Source organism: Anticarsia gemmatalis, chromosome 18 (assembly GCF_050436995.1).
Source record: "Anticarsia gemmatalis isolate Benzon Research Colony breed Stoneville strain chromosome 18, ilAntGemm2 primary, whole genome shotgun sequence".
Classification (NCBI taxonomy): domain Eukaryota; kingdom Metazoa; phylum Arthropoda; class Insecta; order Lepidoptera; family Erebidae; genus Anticarsia; species Anticarsia gemmatalis.
In genome coordinates, this window is record NC_134762.1 from 5,831,946 (window position 1) to 5,853,687 (window position 21,742).

The 21,742-nt window shown below is 42.8% G+C and overlaps 2 protein-coding genes across 6 annotated transcripts in view; both read left to right on the forward strand.

Moving 5' to 3' along the window:
* The window catches only part of zye, a 46,102-nt gene extending 33,457 nt beyond the window's left edge, over positions 1-12,645 (forward strand). The window contains exons 2-10 of one of the 5 annotated variants that reach the window (XM_076125729.1): positions 30-82; positions 1,613-1,893; positions 2,044-2,203; positions 2,518-2,691; positions 3,003-3,181; positions 3,472-3,607; positions 3,684-10,480; positions 10,541-11,397; positions 11,773-12,645. In XM_076125729.1, coding sequence (XP_075981844.1) covers positions 50-82; positions 1,613-1,893; positions 2,044-2,203; positions 2,518-2,691; positions 3,003-3,181; positions 3,472-3,607; positions 3,684-10,480; positions 10,541-11,397; positions 11,773-11,987 — 8,832 coding nt within the window. In that variant the 5' untranslated portion in view covers positions 30-49 and the 3' untranslated portion in view covers positions 11,988-12,645. Of the gene's footprint in view, positions 1-29; positions 83-1,612; positions 1,894-2,043; positions 2,204-2,517; positions 2,692-3,002; positions 3,182-3,471; positions 3,608-3,683; positions 11,398-11,772 lie in introns of all 5 variants that reach the window. The other 4 variants (XM_076125730.1, XM_076125731.1, XM_076125732.1 and 1 more) reach the window with 4 other exon arrangements.
* Positions 12,646-15,490: 2,845 nt separating this feature from the next.
* LOC142980533 (uncharacterized) lies at positions 15,491-21,708 on the forward strand. Its single transcript, XM_076125967.1, has 5 exons — positions 15,491-15,641; positions 16,840-16,995; positions 17,578-19,611; positions 19,690-19,748; positions 19,825-21,708. The coding sequence occupies exons 1-5, from the start codon at positions 15,634-15,636 to the stop codon at positions 21,402-21,404; spliced, it is 3,837 nt and encodes a 1,278-aa protein (XP_075982082.1). The 5' UTR covers positions 15,491-15,633; the 3' UTR covers positions 21,405-21,708.
* Positions 21,709-21,742: the final 34 nt, after the last annotated feature.

The window sequence follows — 21,742 nt, forward strand, 5'->3', positions numbered from 1 at the left end:
TTAATTAAGATGTTAACTTTTTGTTTCAGGGCCCCATGAAGCGGCTGTCATGCGCATAGCGGCACTGATTGCACTCGTGCAGGTGAGTGTTAAAACTTTACGACCGTTTAGAACATACTTTAAACGAAAGGAGCAGAATAAACCAAGATAGCTAAGAATATTTACAAGAGGTCAATAGGATGACTTATTTTAAATATCACTCCAATCTCTAATGAGGCGTCGTATTTGTTGAACAGATAGGTACCTATATTTAGTCTCTTTGGTAATGTTATTGTATATTTCTCACCGATTAACAAACAACTCCAAACTTGCATAATAAGTTAAAATAGTTTGTCACACAATCATTTGCTGACCTTAAGGTCAAACCACCATACCTTCACTCATCTTAATAATGTCGCAACTGTCCCTTTCAAACTCATAAAAGTTTAAACCAAACATGCAATAACGGAATTAAGTAAGAAAATAAATTATTATCACTTCATATCATAAGGCTAAGTCGTTTCCCGCGTCGCGTCGGTCCCTATGCTATGTATGTTTAAAGATTTTAAACTACACAACGGATTTTGATGCAGTTTTTTTAATTGATAGAGAGATTCAAATTAACATGTGTAATAACATGCTCAATATATTAGAGACCCACTGATAATTTTAAGATTTGTATTGCATAGTCGTGAATAAACACGTTTTTTGCTATTACCTTACAAATGAGAGCATAGAGTTCAGCGAGAACTCTACGAGTTAGATCAATATCAATCATCCCCCAACGGGTTAGAATATGTGGTTGAAAGTCAACTTTTTCTTAATTAAGTCATACGCGAGTATTACCTATATAGTTTCCCTGCTCTGGGACTTGCATATAATTAAGAAAACTAACAAATAAAAACAATCCCGCTTGAATCTTGCCTACTCTTGACTAAAACTTAATATCACTTAAAAACTGTTTGGAATATCGAACCGATAAATCACAAATATGAATATTTAACGCACGATTGTGATGATATGATATGTATGAAATTAAGTCATATCATCATCATCAAATCACCAACATTACATCTGTTCAAGTAAACCAAAACATTATAAGCCTTACTCATATTGTTTTTTAATTATACCCATAATACCGTCAATGTAGATCGTGTTTTAGTTTTCATAATGTGCAGTGGTTTGTGACACCAAATTAAGTACGTGAGAGCTAATATTCATTGTCTGCGGAACAAACAATAAATAAAGATTTGAAATGATAATAGTGCCGTCATCTCACACACAGATCCTTGGTAATTTGAGAGAGGGTTAAATATGTGAATAATTAATTACATTTGACCGTTTGTCTAAAATGGAATCTGTCGTATTTTAAGCTTAATCCAAAAGCAACAATGTTAGTATTTCCTAGATATTTTTTCACGCCTGTACACATTTATTGATGTAAAAATTACTTGTTTGTTGCCTATCTTTTAAAACGAAGGCATTGATTATATTTTTATGGATTAAGTAAATTCAAATAATATCGACTTGACTCCATAAATAAACACATACTCCATACTCCTTAGCAAATAAAATTTATGTTAGGTAAAATATCGATAATAAATAAAATACTAACTAAATAATTTGTCTGTAGCTGTCGCTCGCTACAGCTGTTTCAGATGACTCAATCCAAACCCTAACCGCGGTTGAACTGAACCGTGAGTTAGCCGGCGACCATGGGCTCTCACCGTTCTATGAGAGCACCGAAGATACTGGGGTCAACTTCATAAGGGGTTCAAGGGCTGCTGACTCGCCCTTGTCCCCTGACATAAACGTGCAATGCGCTGGTGACTTTATCGATGTCACCGTGGAATTTGCCGACATTTACGATGGTATCATTTACAGTAAGGGATATCTAAATGATCCAAAGTGCAAGTAAGTAATTTGGCTATATTAAGTCCAAGTATAATTACAATTTCAAAAACGTCCATTCCAAGAAAGATATGTTCCTACTTTTGGAAATACATACATATATACATACTCTATGTTTATTAGATAATAACAGCATATTGTCATAAATTTCAGATATGTATCTTTGGGTGGAAGCCAATCGCGGTACTCGTTCCGAGTACCCCTGAATGGCTGTGGTTCTCGACCCCTTTGCAATGCATGTGGTACTATCGACAATGTCCTCGTTTTCCAAGCTGATGACTTCGTGCAAGGATCATTGGACTTTGCTCGTAAGGTAATAACTTGTTTCCACAATATTATCCCAAGTCTTAATATTGTTATACACGCGAAAGTTTGTTACCATGCTTGTGTGAATGAATTAATAAATGATGCTCATATTTGGTATTTTTTGATTTAACAATTACTGACTAACTACTGAGAGGCTTCTGAAAAATTTGACCCCAGGTAGTTTATAATCTGAATTAACCACACTTTAACCACAGATATAGTTCCACGCGAACCAATAGCAGAAGCTGGCATTAGTATATGAACGAAAATAAATAAATTCTTATTAAAAGTGATATTTGAAATCCAATATTCGTTTTCCAGGTGTCATGCGTACGCACGTCTATAGAAGTATCAGCTGGTGCCGTCGCAACGAAGGAACAGCACACGCTTAAATTAAAACCATTTATGGTTGATATGCTCGACGTCGTAGCTGTTGAAGGCCCTGCCGGAGGAGTAGAATGTTGGATGGATATTCAAAAGGGAGTTTTTCCTAATGTAAGTATTTCGCATAAGCTGCATCCTCCATGAAGTAAAACTGCGCACTTTATTTACAGCATTATGCGAAGAATCAGTCTTTTGTTGATTTGAAGGCGTTTTTAAAACACCGATCGTGTGACGACAATATTACATATACTTTACTCCTTTCATAATTTTATGTATTACTGAGTTGCAAAAAAATAAAGATTTTTTTGAAAATCAACAAATTATTTACGGTACTAAACGGAAGAACTTTTATCAAACGCTGCAATATTTTATGATCTGAAAAGTTGTTAACAACTGTCTATAATAATACTATCATTTTTCAGACAACCCCACTTAAGGACTCGATCAAGATTGGCGAATATCTGACAATATTAGTATACCTAAAAGATGTAAGAAAACAGTTCAACCTTAAAATTCACGATTGTTGGGCTTATGACAACGACGAATATGATAGTCCGCAAACAAACAAAATTCAGCTCACCGACAAGGAAGGTTGTCCCAAGTAAGGCGCATTTCATTCTAGCATAACAAAATAATATCGGTTACAACATGTATAATAAATTAAACAGTTCCAAAACATAAAATACTGTTATTATATCGTGTCGTTCTGTGCTTTTAAAGGTTTCAATTTAGTAACATCATTTCAAATATCTATCTATCGTTTCAGTCGTTACAAACTTCTAAATTATACATATTCAAATTTATTTGTATTCGCTTAACTAAGCACTTTGAAAATTATAACCGTGCATTTGATCCAAGGTAACCAATATAATAATAAACGATTTTTAACAGGAAAAGAAAGCTTATCGACATTTGGCAAAAAACGACCAACACCGGCAAGAGCGGCGCGACTCTGATTGCTTACAGTAAAGTTAGCGCATTCCGCTTCCCAGATAATGATCAAGTCTATCTAACGTGTAATGTTGAGGTAACGAAATAATTAATATGAAATGGTTCTAAATTCGTTAAGCAGATTCTAAAGAATAATCATGATTATTTTTCAGCTTTGCACGAACAACTGCGATTCAAGCTGTGATGGAGTAAAACAAGAAATAACTACTACATTTAGACCTTCGCAAAAATGCTACCCAGGCTCACGAGATCCTGAATGTCTGTCTACTCCACAAATTAAATGCTATCCTGGTTCTACCGACCCCCGGTGCAGAATCACACCACCTAACATAACACCTCCAGGCCCAATTAGCTGTTATCCCGGTAGTCCAGACCCACGTTGCCCTACACCATCAACACCCAATCCTCCTACGTATTTACCTCCATCAACATCTGGTCCGCCATGCTATCCTGGCACAACAGATCCGCGATGCCCCAAACCAACCACTCCTGAAACACCTCAGTGTTTCCCCGGTAGTACTGATGCAAGGTGCCAAAAACCAACAACACCAGATTCTCCCGACTGTTACCCAGGTAACACCGATCCCAGATGTCCAAGGCCAACGACACCTACACCATTAAAGTGTTTCCCAGGCAGCACGGACCCGCGTTGCCCAAAGCTCACGACACCTGATCTGCCTCGCTGTTACCCAGGCAATATTGATCCGAGATGTCCAAGACCAACGACTCCAGCATCGCCACAGTGCTACCCTGGTAGCACAGATCCCCGGTGTCCCAAACCAACAACACCAACACCTTCGAAGCCTGTTTGCTATCCCGGATCACCAGATCCTAATTGCCCACAGCCAAACCGGCCAACAACACAAAGTCCTCCTACTTACTTACCTCCAACGACACCTGGAGCAATTTGCTATCCTGGATCAACTGATTCACGATGCCCCAAGCCTACTACGCTCGAAACACCTCGCTGCTTCCCGGGCAGTACAGACCCTAGATGTCCCAAGCCAACTACACCCGCTGCCCCCGATTGTTATCCGGGTAATACAGATCCCAGATGTCCAAAACCTACAACACCCGAACCACCTCGGTGTTACCCAGGTAGTACTGATCCACGATGCCCCAAACCAACTACAACTGAAGAACCTCGCTGCTTCCCCGGTAGTACCGACCCCAGGTGTCCAAATCCTACAACACCTGCCCCACCACGATGTTTCCCAGGTAGCACCGATCCTCGCTGCCCTAAGCCAACAACGCCAAAGCCTACTAAGCCAGTCTGCTATCCTGGTTCTCCAGATCCTAATTGCCCGCAGCCACCACGTCCGACCACACTTACCCCGCCTACCTATTTGCCTCCTGTAACTATCGAGCCTAAGTGTTATCCCGGCTCTACAGATTCTCGTTGCCCCAAACCGACGACACCTGAACCACCTCGCTGCTTCCCAGGCAGTACGGACCCCAGATGTCCTAAGCCCACAACGCCCGCTCCACCTAATTGTTATCCTGGCAGCACAGATCCAAGATGTCCTAAACCAACCACACCTGCCCCGCCAAGGTGTTTCCCAGGAAGCACGGATCCGCGATGCCCCAAGCCTACTACGCCTGAACCACCTCGCTGCTTCCCGGGCAGTACGGACCCCAGATGTCCTAAGCCCACTACACCCGCTCCACCTAATTGTTATCCTGGCAGCACAGATCCAAGATGCCCAAAACCAACAACCCCTGCTCCACCAAGGTGTTTCCCAGGTAGCACGGATCCGCGATGCCCCAAGCCTACTACGCCTGAACCACCTCGCTGCTTCCCGGGCAGTACGGACCCCAGATGTCCTAAGCCCACTACACCCGCTCCACCTAATTGTTATCCTGGCAGCACAGATCCAAGATGCCCAAAACCAACAACCCCTGCCCCACCAAGGTGTTTCCCAGGTAGCACGGATCCGCGATGCCCCAAGCCTACTACACCTGAACCACCTCGCTGCTTCCCGGGCAGTACGGACCCCAGATGTCCTAAGCCCACTACGCCCGCTCCCCCCAATTGTTATCCTGGCAGCACAGATCCAAGATGCCCAAAACCAACAACCCCTGCCCCACCAAGGTGTTTCCCAGGCAGCACTGATCCGCGATGCCCCAAGCCTACTACGCCAAAGCCTACTAGACCAGTCTGCTATCCTGGTTCTCCAGATCCTAATTGTCCGCAGCCACCACGTCCGACCACACTTACCCCGCCTACCTATTTGCCTCCTGTTACTTCGCAGCCTAAGTGTTATCCCGGCTCAACAGATCCGCGATGCCCCAAGCCTACTACACCTGAACCACCTCGCTGCTTCCCGGGCAGTACGGACCCCAGATGTCCTAAGCCCACTACACCCGCTCCACCTAATTGTTATCCTGGCAGCACAGATCCAAGATGCCCAAAACCAACAACCCCTGCCCCACCAAGGTGTTTCCCAGGCAGCACGGATCCGCGATGCCCCAAGCCTACTACGCCTGAACCACCTCGCTGCTTCCCGGGCAGTACGGACCCCAGATGTCCTAAGCCCACTACACCCGCTCCACCTAATTGTTATCCTGGCAGTACAGATCCAAGATGCCCAAAACCAACAACCCCTGCCCCACCAAGGTGTTTCCCAGGCAGCACGGATCCGCGATGCCCCAAGCCTACTACGCCTGAACCACCTCGCTGCTTCCCGGGCAGTACGGACCCCAGATGTCCTAAGCCCACTACACCCGCTCCACCTAATTGTTATCCTGGCAGTACAGATCCAAGATGCCCAAAACCAACAACCCCTGCCCCACCAAGGTGTTTCCCAGGTAGCACGGATCCGCGATGCCCCAAGCCTACTACACCAAAGCCTACTAGGCCAGTCTGCTATCCTGGTTCTCCAGATCCTAATTGCCCGCAGCCACCACGTCCGACCACACTTACCCCGCCTACCTATTTGCCTCCTGTTACTTCGCAGCCTAAGTGTTATCCCGGCTCAACAGATTCTCGTTGCCCCAAGCCTACTACACCTGAACCACCTCGCTGCTTCCCGGGTAGTACGGACCCCAGATGTCCTAAGCCTACTACACCCGCTCCCCCCAATTGTTATCCTGGTAACACAGATCCCAGATGCCCAAAACCAACAACCCCTGCACCACCAAGGTGTTTCCCAGGAAGCACGGATCCGCGATGCCCCAAGCCTACTACGCCTGAACCACCTCGTTGCTTCCCAGGCAGTACGGACCCCAGATGTCCTAAGCCCACTACACCCGCTCCACCTAATTGTTATCCTGGCAGCACAGATCCAAGATGCCCAAAACCAACAACCCCTGCTCCACCAAGGTGTTTCCCAGGTAGCACGGATCCGCGATGCCCCAAGCCTACTACGCCTGAACCACCTCGCTGCTTCCCGGGCAGTACGGACCCCAGATGTCCTAAGCCCACTACACCCGCTCCACCTAATTGTTATCCTGGCAGCACAGATCCAAGATGCCCAAAACCAACAACCCCTGCCCCACCAAGGTGTTTCCCAGGTAGCACGGATCCGCGATGCCCCAAGCCTACTACGCCTGAACCACCTCGCTGCTTCCCGGGCAGTACGGACCCCAGATGTCCTAAGCCCACTACACCCGCTCCACCTAATTGTTATCCTGGCAGCACAGATCCAAGATGCCCAAAACCAACAACCCCTGCCCCACCAAGGTGTTTCCCAGGCAGCACGGATCCGCGATGCCCCAAGCCTACTACGCCAAAGCCTACTAGGCCAGTCTGCTATCCTGGTTCTCCAGATCCTAATTGTCCGCAGCCACCACGTCCGACCACACTTACCCCGCCTACCTATTTGCCTCCTGTTACTTCGCAGCCTAAGTGTTATCCCGGCTCTACAGATTCTCGTTGCCCCAAGCCTACTACACCTGAACCACCTCGCTGCTTCCCGGGCAGTACGGACCCCAGATGTCCTAAGCCCACTACACCCGCTCCACCTAATTGTTATCCCGGCAGCACAGATCCAAGATGCCCAAAACCAACAACCCCTGCACCACCAAGGTGTTTCCCAGGTAGCACAGATCCGCGATGCCCCAAACCTACTACGCCTGAACCACCTCGCTGCTTCCCGGGCAGTACGGACCCCAGATGTCCTAAGCCCACTACACCCGCTCCACCTAATTGTTATCCTGGCAGCACAGATCCGAGATGCCCAAAACCAACAACCCCTGCCCCACCAAGGTGTTTCCCAGGCAGCACGGATCCGCGATGCCCCAAGCCTACTACGCCTGAACCACCTCGCTGCTTCCCGGGCAGTACGGACCCCAGATGTCCTAAGCCAACTACACCCGCTCCACCTAATTGTTATCCTGGCAGCACAGATCCAAGATGCCCAAAACCAACAACCCCTGCCCCACCAAGGTGTTTCCCAGGCAGCACGGATCCGCGATGCCCCAAGCCTACTACGCCAAAGCCTACTAGGCCAGTCTGCTATCCTGGTTCTCCAGATCCTAATTGCCCGCAGCCACCACGTCCGACCACACTTACCCCGCCTACCTATTTGCCTCCTGTAACTTCACAGCCCAAGTGTTATCCCGGCTCTACTGATTCTCGTTGCCCAAAGCCTACTACGCCTGAACCACCTCGCTGCTTCCCGGGCAGCACCGACCCAAGGTGTCCTAAACCTACAACGCCTGAACCACCTCGCTGCTTCCCGGGCAGCACCGACCCAAGGTGTCCTAAACCTACAACGCCCGAGCCACCTCGTTGCTACCCCGGCAGCACCGACCCAAGGTGTCCTAAACCTACAACGCCCGAGCCACCTCGTTGCTACCCCGGCAGCACCGATCCTAGGTGTCCTAAACCTACAACGCCCGAGCCACCTCGTTGCTACCCCGGCAGCACCGATCCTAGGTGTCCTAAACCTACAACGCCCGAGCCACCTCGTTGCTACCCCGGCAGCACCGATCCTAGGTGTCCTAAACCTACAACGCCCGAGCCACCTCGTTGCTACCCCGGCAGCACCGACCCAAGGTGTCCTAAACCTACAACGCCCGAGCCACCTCGTTGCTACCCCGGCAGCACCGACTCAAGGTGTCCTAAACCTACATCGCCAAAGCCTACCAAGCCAGTCTGCTATCCTGGTTCTCCAGATCCTAATTGCCCGCAGCCACCCCGTCCGACCACACTTACACCACCTACCTATTTGCCTCCTGTAACTTCGCAGCCCAAGTGTTATCCCGGCTCTACTGATTCTCGTTGCCCAAAGCCTACTACGCCTGAACCACCTCGCTGCTTCCCGGGCAGCACCGACCCAAGGTGTCCTAAACCTACAACGCCCGAGCCACCTCGTTGCTACCCCGGCAGCACCGATCCTAGGTGTCCTAAACCTACAACGCCCGAGCCACCTCGTTGCTACCCCGGCAGCACCGATCCTAGGTGTCCTAAACCTACAACGCCCGAGCCACCTCGTTGCTACCCCGGCAGCACCGATTCTAGGTGTCCTAAACCTACAACGCCCGAGCCACCTCGTTGCTACCCCGGCAGCACCGATCCTAGGTGTCCTAAACCTACAACGCCCGAGCCACCTCGTTGCTACCCCGGCAGCACTGATCCTAGGTGTCCTAAACCTACAACGCCCGAGCCACCTCGTTGCTACCCCGGCAGCACCGATCCTAGGTGTCCTAAACCTACAACGCCCGAGCCACCTCGTTGCTACCCCGGCAGCACCGATCCTAGGTGTCCTAAACCTACAAAGCCCGAGCCACCTCGTTGCTACCCCGGCAGCACCGATCCTAGGTGTCCTAAACCTACAACGCCCGAGCCACCTCGTTGCTACCCTGGCAGCACCGATCCTAGGTGTCCTAAACCTACAACGCCCGAGCCACCTCGTTGCTACCCCGGCAGCACCGATCCTAGGTGTCCTAAACCTACAACGCCCGAGCCACCTCGTTGCTACCCCGGCAGCACCGACCCAAGGTGTCCTAAACCTACATCACCAAAGCCTACCAAGCCAGTCTGCTATCCTGGTTCTCCAGATCCTAATTGCCCGCAGCCACCCCGTCCGACCACACTTACACCACCTACCTATTTGCCTCCTGTAACTTCACAGCCTAAATGCTATCCAGGTTCAACAGATTCTCGTTGCCCTAAACCTACAACGCCCGAGCCACCTCGTTGCTACCCTGGCAGCACCGACCCAAGGTGTCCTAAACCTACAACGCCCGAGCCACCTCGTTGCTACCCCGGCAGCACCGATCCTAGGTGTCCTAAACCTACAACGCCCGAGCCACCTCGTTGCTACCCCGGCAGCACCGACCCAAGGTGTCCTAAGCCTACAACGCCCGAGCCACCTCGTTGCTACCCCGGCAGCACCGATCCTAGGTGTCCTAAACCTACAACGCCCGAGCCACCTCGTTGCTACCCCGGCAGCACCGATCCTAGGTGTCCTAAACCTACAACGCCCGAGCCACCTCGTTGCTACCCCGGCAGCACCGATCCTAGGTGTCCTAAACCTACAACGCCCGAGCCACCTCGTTGCTACCCCGGCAGCACCGACCCAAGGTGTCCTAAACCTACAACGCCCGAGCCACCTCGTTGCTACCCCGGCAGCACCGACCCAAGGTGTCCTAAACCTACAACGCCCGAGCCACCTCGTTGCTACCCCGGCAGCACCGACCCAAGGTGTCCTAAACCTACAACGCCCGAGCCACCTCGTTGCTACCCCGGCAGCACCGACCCAAGGTGTCCTAAACCTACAACGCCCGAGCCACCTCGTTGCTACCCCGGCAGCACCGATCCTAGGTGTCCTAAACCTACAACGCCCGAGCCACCTCGTTGCTACCCCGGCAGCACCGACCCAAGGTGTCCTAAACCTACAACGCCCGAGCCACCTCGTTGCTACCCCGGCAGCACCGACCCAAGGTGTCCTAAACCTACAACGCCCGAGCCACCTCGTTGCTACCCCGGCAGCACCGACCCAAGGTGTCCTAAACCTACAACGCCCGAGCCACCTCGTTGCTACCCCGGCAGCACCGATCCTAGGTGTCCTAAACCTACAACGCCCGAGCCACCTCGTTGCTACCCCGGCAGCACCGACCCAAGGTGTCCTAAACCTACATCACCAAAGCCTACCAAGCCAGTCTGCTATCCTGGTTCTCCAGATCCTAATTGCCCGCAGCCACCCCGTCCGACCACACTTACACCACCTACCTATTTGCCTCCTGTAACTTCACAGCCTAAATGCTATCCAGGTTCAACAGATTCTCGTTGCCCTAAACCTACAACGCCCGAGCCACCTCGTTGCTACCCTGGCAGCACCGACCCAAGGTGTCCTAAACCTACAACGCCCGAGCCACCTCGTTGCTACCCCGGCAGCACCGATCCTAGGTGTCCTAAACCTACAACGCCCGAGCCACCTCGTTGCTACCCCGGCAGCACCGATCCTAGGTGTCCTAAACCTACAACGCCCGAGCCACCTCGTTGCTACCCCGGCAGCACTGACCCTAGGTGCCCTAAACCTACAACGCCCGAGCCACCTCGTTGCTACCCCGGCAGCACCGATCCTAGGTGTCCTAAACCTACAACGCCCGAGCCACCTCGTTGCTACCCCGGCAGCACTGACCCTAGGTGCCCTAAACCTACAACGCCCGAGCCACCTCGTTGCTACCCCGGCAGCACTGACCCTAGGTGCCCTAAACCTCCCACTCCGAGCTCTTGTTATCCTGGATCCAAGGATCCTAAATGTCCACAGCCGTTTGCCCCAAGTAGTACGAACCCACCTTCCACATACTTACCACCATTCCCAGAAGAAAACGAGGTCAAATCTTCAAGATTTACTAGATTAGTTTCTAAAGACTTCGATGACGAGAAAGTTTACGACGATACGCAATCAGAAATAGGTAAGAACTTTTTATCGTTACTAACCAATTTACGAATCTAATACAAATAATATTGCTGCAAAAATTTTTTAATCAATCATAATTAGATACCTAGGTAGAAAAAAAAACAAATAAACACAACACACACAAAAATTTTAAATCGTAAATGCATCGATATATTATTATGTATATCTCATTTACTTATTAATATTTTACGAAAAGTGATAGCTAAGCTAATGCCATGTGTATTAGAAAATGACGTGATAATAGGTACTTATGGCATGGCAAAAAATTATTGAACATGATCCCAAATCCATTTTGCCTTTTTTTTGACTTTTATTTTTCATTCCATTATAATGATCACTATTAATATTTATTTTATTCTATGATTTTCAGATTCTTTTGAGTTTACAAGAACTCAACCCAGATCCCGAAAAGTGCGAGACATCAGCAGTATTTATGAAACTGTTGAATATGCCACAAATGGAGCTGCCACTATATATATAGCTATGGGTTCTTCAGTATTCATGATCCTTTCAGTCACACTTGCCATTTATTTGTACAATAAAAACAAGAAGAGTAAGATTATTAATACACAAAGCCCATGCTAATCTTTGTAAATAATGTTATTAAGATATTGAATATTGAATTAATTTTGTGATATAATAATTTTAATTTTAACTTCTTGAAGCCTTCAAAAAGAAAATGAATAAGAATATGGCTGCACTATTCAGGATAATTTGTTTATAATTTTGTTAACTTAAATAACTTTCACTGCCTTTTTTAGCTTTATTTCTCAGGCGCTTAAGCAAGTCTATTTTATTATTATGTAAAATAGTGCCATACAATAATAATGATGTCTTTATTGATGCATCCTCAGAATATAATATACCTATTATGTATATTTTATATTACTAGTCAATATTATGTATTATGTATAACATCTTCTGAATTCATGATGTATTAAATTAATTATTACTCATTGTTTAAATATACTCATTTGTGATATTTTGTGTAAATATATTAATCAGTACACTAATGTGGCCATTAAATGTATAGTGTGTACGTAGTTTTTTTTATGAGAAATAGCTAGATAAGGTACATTCTGTAATACTCATAAAAGGAATAATTACAGAACCCTACTTAATTGTAAAATGTGTTCCCAGAATGTACCTATATCAGCTATCAAAAAATATTATTTACGATGATTTGTAATGTTAGTAAGATTGCTTATGGAGTCAATCTCAGTAAAACATTCTATGAATGTCACACCTAATTTGTTTTATTTACTCCCTATATCATTAATACTTACAAAATGATTCAGCATTTTTTTTATAATTAATTTATTTTGATGGTTGAAGAAGTGTATGAATAATCAAAATTTAAATTTCATGAAAATGATGACAGATTTTTTAAAATGGTTTAAGCTGCCACATAGGCCTATGCTAGACATAGCTAGCTTCATAATTAAATTCTACTTTTGATTAATATTTTTGTTAAGGGCCTAACGCCTAGGTATGTACTTGATCAATGCAATTATTCGTTTTCCAAAGATTTATACAACCCTACAAGTCTGTGGCAACTGGCAACGTTGCCAGATGGTGATATGCTGTGAATCTTTTTGTTAGGAATTAGGTAAGCACATGCAGGCCATTTGATTAGTCATTAGTGTAAGAAAAAAATGCTGGCAGCAGCTTTGTTACACGGGGACGACCGCTAGGAAGCAGCTAAAAATATAATAAAGATAGACTTACCATTGCTGCAAAGTTTGGCGCCACAATTATATTCACCATGAGTATTTTCTTTTTCTTCTTTTATTTTGGTGTAAGTAGGTATTGTCTATGCAAAACGGCCAGGCATATTTAACGAAACATCTTAAAAACCTTATATGTTAAAGCTTAGCCGATTAAAAGTTCATAGACATAGAAACAAAATTTTTGTTTTTATTTTTAAACTATTCATAAATCTATTAATTATTGCACTGTTTACACTAGAACTATTAAGTTATTACTTTTTTTAAACAATCTACAATTTTATTTAGTATGTTATTTATATTGGACGGCAAAATAAATCTGTGTTAAAAATTTTGTCACAAAGAAGTTTGAAACAAAACTATTTTTGAAAATGTTCAACTAATCGCGCGCAAATTAATGTCATTCCTGATTCACGAAAGATGGAGAATAGAGACGCACCGATGTAGGTAGTCCTTTATTCGACTAAAAGTTACATTAATGATAAAATATATACCTACTAGACGTTTGTTATTTTATTATTTTTAAGTAATCGAAAGCAAATCTGATATTTTACATAATAATTATTACGAATTATATTTTTACACGCTTTTATTCATTGTGTCAAAGACATTATAAATATTTTTTTCTTTTTTATTAATTTAATTTACTAGGTACCTAGGTATACTTTTATAGTTACTGTTCTCACTTATCACACTGGCTTTGTCTATGCAAATCCAAGCACATTAGCAAAAATATTTTTTCAAAATTATTTTGACCCTATGCTATTTATAATAAAAAAAAAACATTTATTTCTTTTAAGACGCATACTGATATGTAAATAGAAAGTATGTAAAATAAAGTATGAATAGTCTGGTCAATCGGCTTTTCTACATAGTCGACTAAATGACTTTTTATAGCTTGCAACATTGTGGCAGATTTTGACGAATAGGTGACTCTCCATGACTTTCCATTGATTCAAAATTGCAATAATATTGACTGAAGAATGTAGACCGAATAAACAAAAACCTAGCCCACTGCCGACTCTTATTTAATTGCATAGGTACCTACATAGACTGTACTCACCTAAAACTATCATACTGCATCCGGAATTCAGGGATGATATTACAGCTGTAATAACGTGTAATTACCATTGGTCACCTAGTTAAACACATTGCTCTAATCTCTATTGTCTATAGATATTGTTTTTTAAGTTACAAGATTTCGTTGACAAACATAATTTAACAAAGTAGGTACCTCTTAAAGGGATAAACGTTAGGTAGGTTCTAATGTGGGCAGCTAACAAGGTTGAGGTTCCTAACGCAGTGGTGTTAGTCCCCAAGCTCCTACTAAGTACTTACTACTTCTAACCTGTCTTGGGTTCGATTTCCTGAAAGATAAAATATATATCTTTGATCAAAATTAAAATTATTAATAGTGTCGTATATTGGGCTGCTTTTATTTGATCTTATTTTTGTCTTAGTTTATTATTATACATTAGATTGAAATTATAGTATAATTATAATTCGATATATTTGAAAGAAAAAGGAAGCAGCTTTAAGCGTAAAAGAAAATATATTTAATTTAATTTAGTTAATTACTAGGCTATGAAATATTTATGATCTTCCTCCGCATTTATGCCCATTCTTATTGAAATAAACTAATTTACTTATAACGCTCTGAAAAACTAACTTGATTAACGATTTAAACTTCAGCATTACCGTTTAGCTAAAAATCTTACCCATATCCATTCATAACAACGAGGAGGTACCTACCTACTAAAATATACTTATGGGATACGAAAAACAAAGCTATTGAAGTGAAGTTAGGTTTTGACCTTACGTGTCTGAAGTAGTAAGCAATCAATCGTGCAAACTAATAAATATACTATGCCGCTACTACGCATGCGTGCGTATTTTCCAGTTTACTTGTAGTTACTTTACAATGGTTTGAATTATGGTACCCCTGAGTGGAGGTGTTGCCACATTGCTATCTCCCATTTTCCTTGCATTTACACTTGGAATAATATTTATGTTCGAACTTTTGGGTTCACTCTCGCCAGCGTTTTTCTAAACGTATCTAATGTCTTACAGAATGATCGCTTAGACATTTTGGAATAAGGTACTATTCTACACACTTTAAACTAGATGGCCTAAGATTACAATCGTGTTTTGATACTGCCTTATATTCAAATTCTGTTATTTTCATAAAACGTTTGTATTTGAGTATCTATTCCTAAAAAAATGGTTTAAATTAAAATGTCCTCCCCTGTTTCAGGTAGATACCTGTCGGCAGCGGACAACATCGTAGATTCGCTAAACCAATGTCAGACAGTAATATTTAGAGCCATTATTTACCGTACTTTTCAGCATTGTAGAGCTGTGTCGAGTGTCTCGTTTACTCGTTGAATCATTACGGCATCAGTTAACAGCGATTTAATAATGAAGTTTGTACGAAAGCATGACGATATGGCGGAATATAACGTTTGATATAACGGAAAGGATAATTTTAGATTCTGAGGAAAACCATGGATAGGTACGTAAGTTTGAAATTCTTGTTTAGAAACAGTAATTTTATAATTATATTATATTGTTTGAAATATTGCTACTTGTACCTACCTACTTACTTAGATACTGTCATACTGTTTTTTAGGTTTACAAAATGTTGAATATTGCTGCAAACAGGCACGTTTCATTTGATTTTCTCTTGCCTATAATCAGTATCTAAAGATTATATTTTAGTGAACAATTTGTAATAGTCAAATATAGGAACATTATTTTTAAGGTGCTAAAATGATACTTACTTAACTAGAACTATTTTTTCCTAGATATTTTTAAGAAATGTGAACTTTGTTTGTTAATAAATAAATAAAAACAGTACAACACTTCCGTTTTAATGTGTAGGAACCTAAATAAAATAGCATTAACGGTTGCGAGCCGCGCCACCTGTGGCTGGCGCCGTCATAATAGTCTGTACCTAGGTACACCTACCTATGTTATTATTACTGCAGTTCAATTTCGAGATTGAATGTAGTGCGCAAGTGCAGACTTCGACAGATGCGTTCGATGCGTCCGGATCGCACGGATGCAGCATCTAGATATGTTTTCAATGCTAAATTCGCCTAGTAAACTGTAATAATTGATGCTTACCGGAAACTCAATATCTAGTTATTAGTCAAAATAACAAAGTTTGAAAAGTATGTAATGGATCAGTAAGTGAAGTGATATTGGACAACCTTGATTTGTTTATTTTACGTGCATTAGGCCTTAAAACGAATAAAAATGTATTTTATGCATGGTAGAGTCGGAGGTGGAAGTAATTAATGACTGTATGGTAGCTATACCTGAAACATACTTATGTCTTATTTCTTTGTTATTATAAAGAGAGGGATGCTTGCTTTGAGTGTATAAGAATAATTGATTAAATTGAAAAAAATATACACTTTATGAATGGTATATTGTTCCAGATAGGCATAGACAATGTAGATTATATTAGCAGCAATATGCTATTTAAATCACTGTTTTTGCAAATTTTGTCCCAATACGTCCGACAAAGCTGTATAGTTTCACCTTCAGTATTGATAGGGATGATGCTTGTCCGGTTGCATTCAATAAGTACACCTGACAATCTATTCACGAAAATATAATGAATGAGAATCTTCTGGGTTTTTATACCAAGTGTACTTTTTTATATTGAATAATTCATTGACATTTGTGTCTGTTTCTTCGATCAGAAAAACCAGAAGCCGAAAGCGTGCCCTATCTAAAGAAAGTGGCGGTGTCAACAATGGTGACCTATATAAGCAAAAAATGCGACCTCAAATTGATACAGGCCATAGCAACAAATGTCCTAGTAAGTGTCCACTTCATAAGCGGCCAGCTGCAGAAAGGTGAGTTGAACAATACATCGTTATTTTACTCAACGGAGAATGTTAACAAATTTTGATAATTAGCACTACATAATATATATTCTGTTAAAAATTAAAAATACAAGTGAAAGAATTACTTTGATACGTCAATTAGTTTCCGATTTAGATTTAGTAAAACAAGTTGTAACCGCACGGTGACGGTGTGACGTCATTGTACATTACGCTAAGTCTGGCTCACACAGTCCATAATAATAATATTTACTATTATTACACTATAAATGTAATAAGCGGACGAAAACACGACAAAATACTGCATAAGCTATTATATCTACGGCTGGAGACATGATACTAAGCGGGACGCGGCCCGCGCGGCGTGGTGTAATATGACATCACGCTGTTAGCAGGACTCGATATTTTTCGAAACTTCGAATGCTTATAAAATCAAAACTACTTGATATTTTTGACTAAAACAAAAACTAGTTTGCATGTACGTGCACAGGCTATACTGTGAAATTTAAAGCAATTTGGCGTACCTAGTAACATTCTCCATTATTGTGATTAATTTTGGATATTTTTAATATCAACTTTTCTATTGTGTTTTAGTGTTATTGCTGAAGGAAATGTAGGCCCGCCTCACGCTAAACGTCCTTCTTCTTCGTCCTTACATAATCTACCACCGTCAGTTTTAGATACCGATACCGAGTTACCACCCATATCCGTCACCGACTATGAAATCCATACCCCTCATGAAAAGTCTTCCGCGGTATCCGAGGTACCCACAATGACTTCGTTCAATAGGTTCGACGCACCATCTACTTTTCCATATATTCACAAGAAACACAGGTCTGTAATGACTACTTCCAAAACGGCATCTAACCTAGTATCCTATTACAGTACACAAACAACTGACTTGAGCCCCCACCAGATGCTATCCTCCACTGTGTCAACCACCAATATGCAAACTTTTGGTGTGCCGCCTCCTGAGGAAACGCCCTCCTCCTATTCCTTCTGCGAAGTACCAACTACTGTAATGGTTTCTACCGAGATACAAACAAATTCTTCCGTTTTTACAACAGTTTGGTCGTCCCCTGAGGCTCCTACCTCTATTACTTATTCTATTACATCCACTTTAGACTCTCCCAGAATTCTTCCCAACTGTCATGAAGTACAACCCGCAACTACGACCGCTACGCCCAAATTTTACTTGATAGTGCCTGTAGTAACCACCACCCCTAATGATTCTCCCGAATTACTAGAATTTGATTCTACGAAGACCACTCAAGAAAATCTTTCTGCTATTAAAGATTTGCCATCCCTAACAGCACTGCCAGCCCTACCCTCTCTCGTGGAACAGTCGAAATATCACCAGTTGACACCGACAAATCACACTTATCTAAAAGATACTACGGATCTCAACAAGATGACACCTACAGTTAGTAGCGCTCTAAACAGACCTCTCCAAATTACTGAGTTGGCATCTGTCGCTGATACCTCTCTTGAAGAATGTTCTAACCTTCAAATGTTAGTAGACGCAGCCACTACCAATATTCAGGAAATCCACGATTTAGCACAAACTACTAATATCTTACACGAAGGTAATTCGAACTTTAATCATTTGGCGCCTGAAGTAGCCACCACCCATATTGAGGAAATCCACGCATTGGCACAAACGACTACTATCTCACTCGAAAATAATTCGAACTTTAATAATTTGGCGCCTGAAGTAGCCACTATCCATATTGAAGAAATCCACGATTCGGCACAAACTTCTACTATCTCGCTCGAAAATAATTCGAACTTTAATAATTTGGGGCCTGAAGTAGCCACTATCCATATTGAAGAAATCCACGATTCGGCACAAATTTCTACTATCTCAATCGAAAATAATTCGAACTTTAATAATTTGGCGCCTGAAGTAGCCACTATCCATATTGAAGAAATCCACGATTCGGCACAAATTTCTACTATCTCAATCGAAAATAATTCGAACTTTAATAATTCGGCGCCTAAAGTAGCCACTACCCATATTGAGAAAATCCACGATTTGGCACAAACTAGTACTATCTCAATCGAAAATAATTCGAACTTTAATAATTTGGCGCCTGAAGCAGCCACTACCCATATTGAGGAAATCCACGATTTGGCACAAACTTCTACTATCTCAATCGAAAATAATACCAACTTTAACAATTTGGCGCCTGAAGCTAATACCAATTTTGAAGAAACTACCGATTTTGACGAGTTGGCATTAACAGCCACAACTTCTCCCGAAGTACCTCTTGACATTGACGAAATTGCACTCGACTCTTTTGAAGCGCCACCTACTTGTTCCCCCATCACCGTGGATTCATCATCCGCGACTACGACTCCTGAACCAGTAATCATATCTGCCTCTAACTCTCGCGAGGGAACCCCTATATCGCCAACCTTACGCGACGCATTATTATTGGCTGCGGCCACTCCCGAGGCCCCTAGTTCTCCTGATAACACAGAATCATCATCTTCATGGGCTTGTTCGGAGATAGCACCTTCTCCGCCCAACTTGTCTTCGAAGGCTCCATTGTCTCCATCACCTTCCGAAGATGGGCTCAGTATAAAAAAGCGACTCCGTTCGTTCGGGACTAAGACAGAAACCAGGTAAAGGATTAATGCATCTGTTTATATTTAATTTATTTCTCTAAACTAGTTACCCACGAATTATATTGTTCATTTCAGGTACCAAAACAGAAAAAATACTGCGAAGAAGGCTTTTGAAGAGTCGGATATAAATTACGGTAAATTTATAAATAAACCAACTGTTTCTATTTCTGAATTAGAAGGTTTTTGTATATCAAAGTATTATTGTTTCAGGAAGCGAAAATGACAGCGTATCGGAAGATGAATGTGAGGATTTGACTTTTCCAGTCTTCGTACCGAGAGCCCAACGGTCGTGGTTTGATAACTCCGAACACGGCCTAGAAGAAAATATGAAGAGAAAAGAAGACTTGCAAAAAACCCGCAAAAGTAAGCCTAAATCCAAATCTGTGTCAACTGCGTCACTAACTTTTCCAAAAGCGATAGAATCTTCAACTGTTTTTGATTTTAATTGGAAGAAATTACCAAATCCTCCAATTAACCCGTCTGTTAGAAGAGAAGAATTTGCAGGGGACAATGTTGGACCCACGGTTTCGTTCCCCACGCCATATGAAGCTTTTACAGCAATATGGGATCGGGAAATCATGCAATACATTGCTAAGGAAACAAATAGATACGCTAGAGAAATGAGGAGGAGAAAACTCGTCCAGAAAGAGGTTAATGGACCCCTGTGCAATATTGAGAAATGGTGTGATACTCACGCTAATGAGCTGTACGTCTACTTTGGATTGCTTCTGGCAACTGGTTTAAGCGTCAAGAGTAGCATAAAAGAATATTGGTCAACAGAAGACTTTATGCACTCCTCAAACTTCGCTCGATATATGAATTTTGATCGATTTTCTTTAATAACCAATTGCCTTCATTTTAATAACAATGATCTTTTAGATTCTGCGGTTCTTTCTAGATCACAAGCAAAGTTGTTTAAAATAGCACCAATACTGACCCATTTAAACCAAAAGTTTCAAAGTCTCTACCGTCTTGACCAAAACATTACGATCGACGATTCTCTACTTCATTGGAAGGGCTGGCCTAATATCAAGGAATTATTCAAAAATAGGGCGGAATCAGTAGGCATGGAGTCATATGAACTCTGTGAGTCCCATACGGGATACTTGTGGAGATTTAAAGTACATACCAGGCAAGATAAAGATATACGGCAGACGACACCTGAATGTGAAGAGATAGAGACGCTTGTTATCGAGCTCCTTAGAGGGCTTGAGAATAAAGGACATACTGTATGGTTGGATAGTTTCTACAGCAGCCCTTACCTCGCACGCATTTTGAAATCTTTAGGTTTTGACTGTGTGGGTATATTAAGAACTAACTGCCGATCTTGTCCATCACAATTAGCAACTTTGAAGAAATCAGACATGGGCGCAGGTGATACATACGGTTTCACTAGTGGGGATGTCGACGTGCTTGTTTGGCGTGACGAAAGGTGTGTGGCGTTGATTTCTACTTATCATGGCGCCGAAATAATTCGTACCGTCTCTGGGAAGATCAAACCGCTTGCCATACATGACTACAGTGTGTACACATGTGGAGTTGATAAGAAAAATTTGAGATTGAGTACGTATCCATTAATAAGGAAACGCCCTCGGGCTTGGTACAAAAAGCTTTTCAGGCGGCTTCTAAATGTCAGCGTGATAAACGCTTTTATACTTCACAACCACAGCCAAATCCCACTCTCACAGAAACATTATGAATATGTTGAATTTAGAAAAACGTTAATCAACCAACTTTTGACGTCACACGCATCCAAACGAGTGGTTCGACTTAGAACTGTACAAAATTAAATAAATAATAAATCGGTAAGGGGTCTCCTCTCGGAATGAGAAAGGTGCTGATTCACCACGTTGGTCTAGTGTCATCACTCGGCTTCGTCGCACTTTTTTCTTTAATTAAATAAGTAAAATTCCTTCGGCTCAATCATTCAGTAGATGTTTAAAATAATTAAGTGTAGGTAATTTAAGTACACATAGTTATGTACGTAGGTCTAGGGAATGTAGTATTATGTTTTATTATGATAGTGATTAAGTTATCACGAATTTGGTATAAGTGTAGTATTTTTCCTAATAATAAATATATATTAAACTCTTAGTTGGTTTCCTTTATTCATTTCTTTTTTCTTTAC

What these genes read in the sequence shown, in the direction of transcription:
- LOC142980533 (XM_076125967.1), top strand. An exon ending in AAGCGGCCAGCTGCAGAAAG is followed by an intron (nt 16,996 to 17,577) that starts GTGAGTTGAACA and finishes ATTGTGTTTTAG; the next exon opens with TGTTATTGCTGAAGGAAATG. An exon ending in AGAGTCGGATATAAATTACG is followed by an intron (nt 19,749 to 19,824) that starts GTAAATTTATAA and finishes TTATTGTTTCAG; the next exon opens with GAAGCGAAAATGACAGCGTA.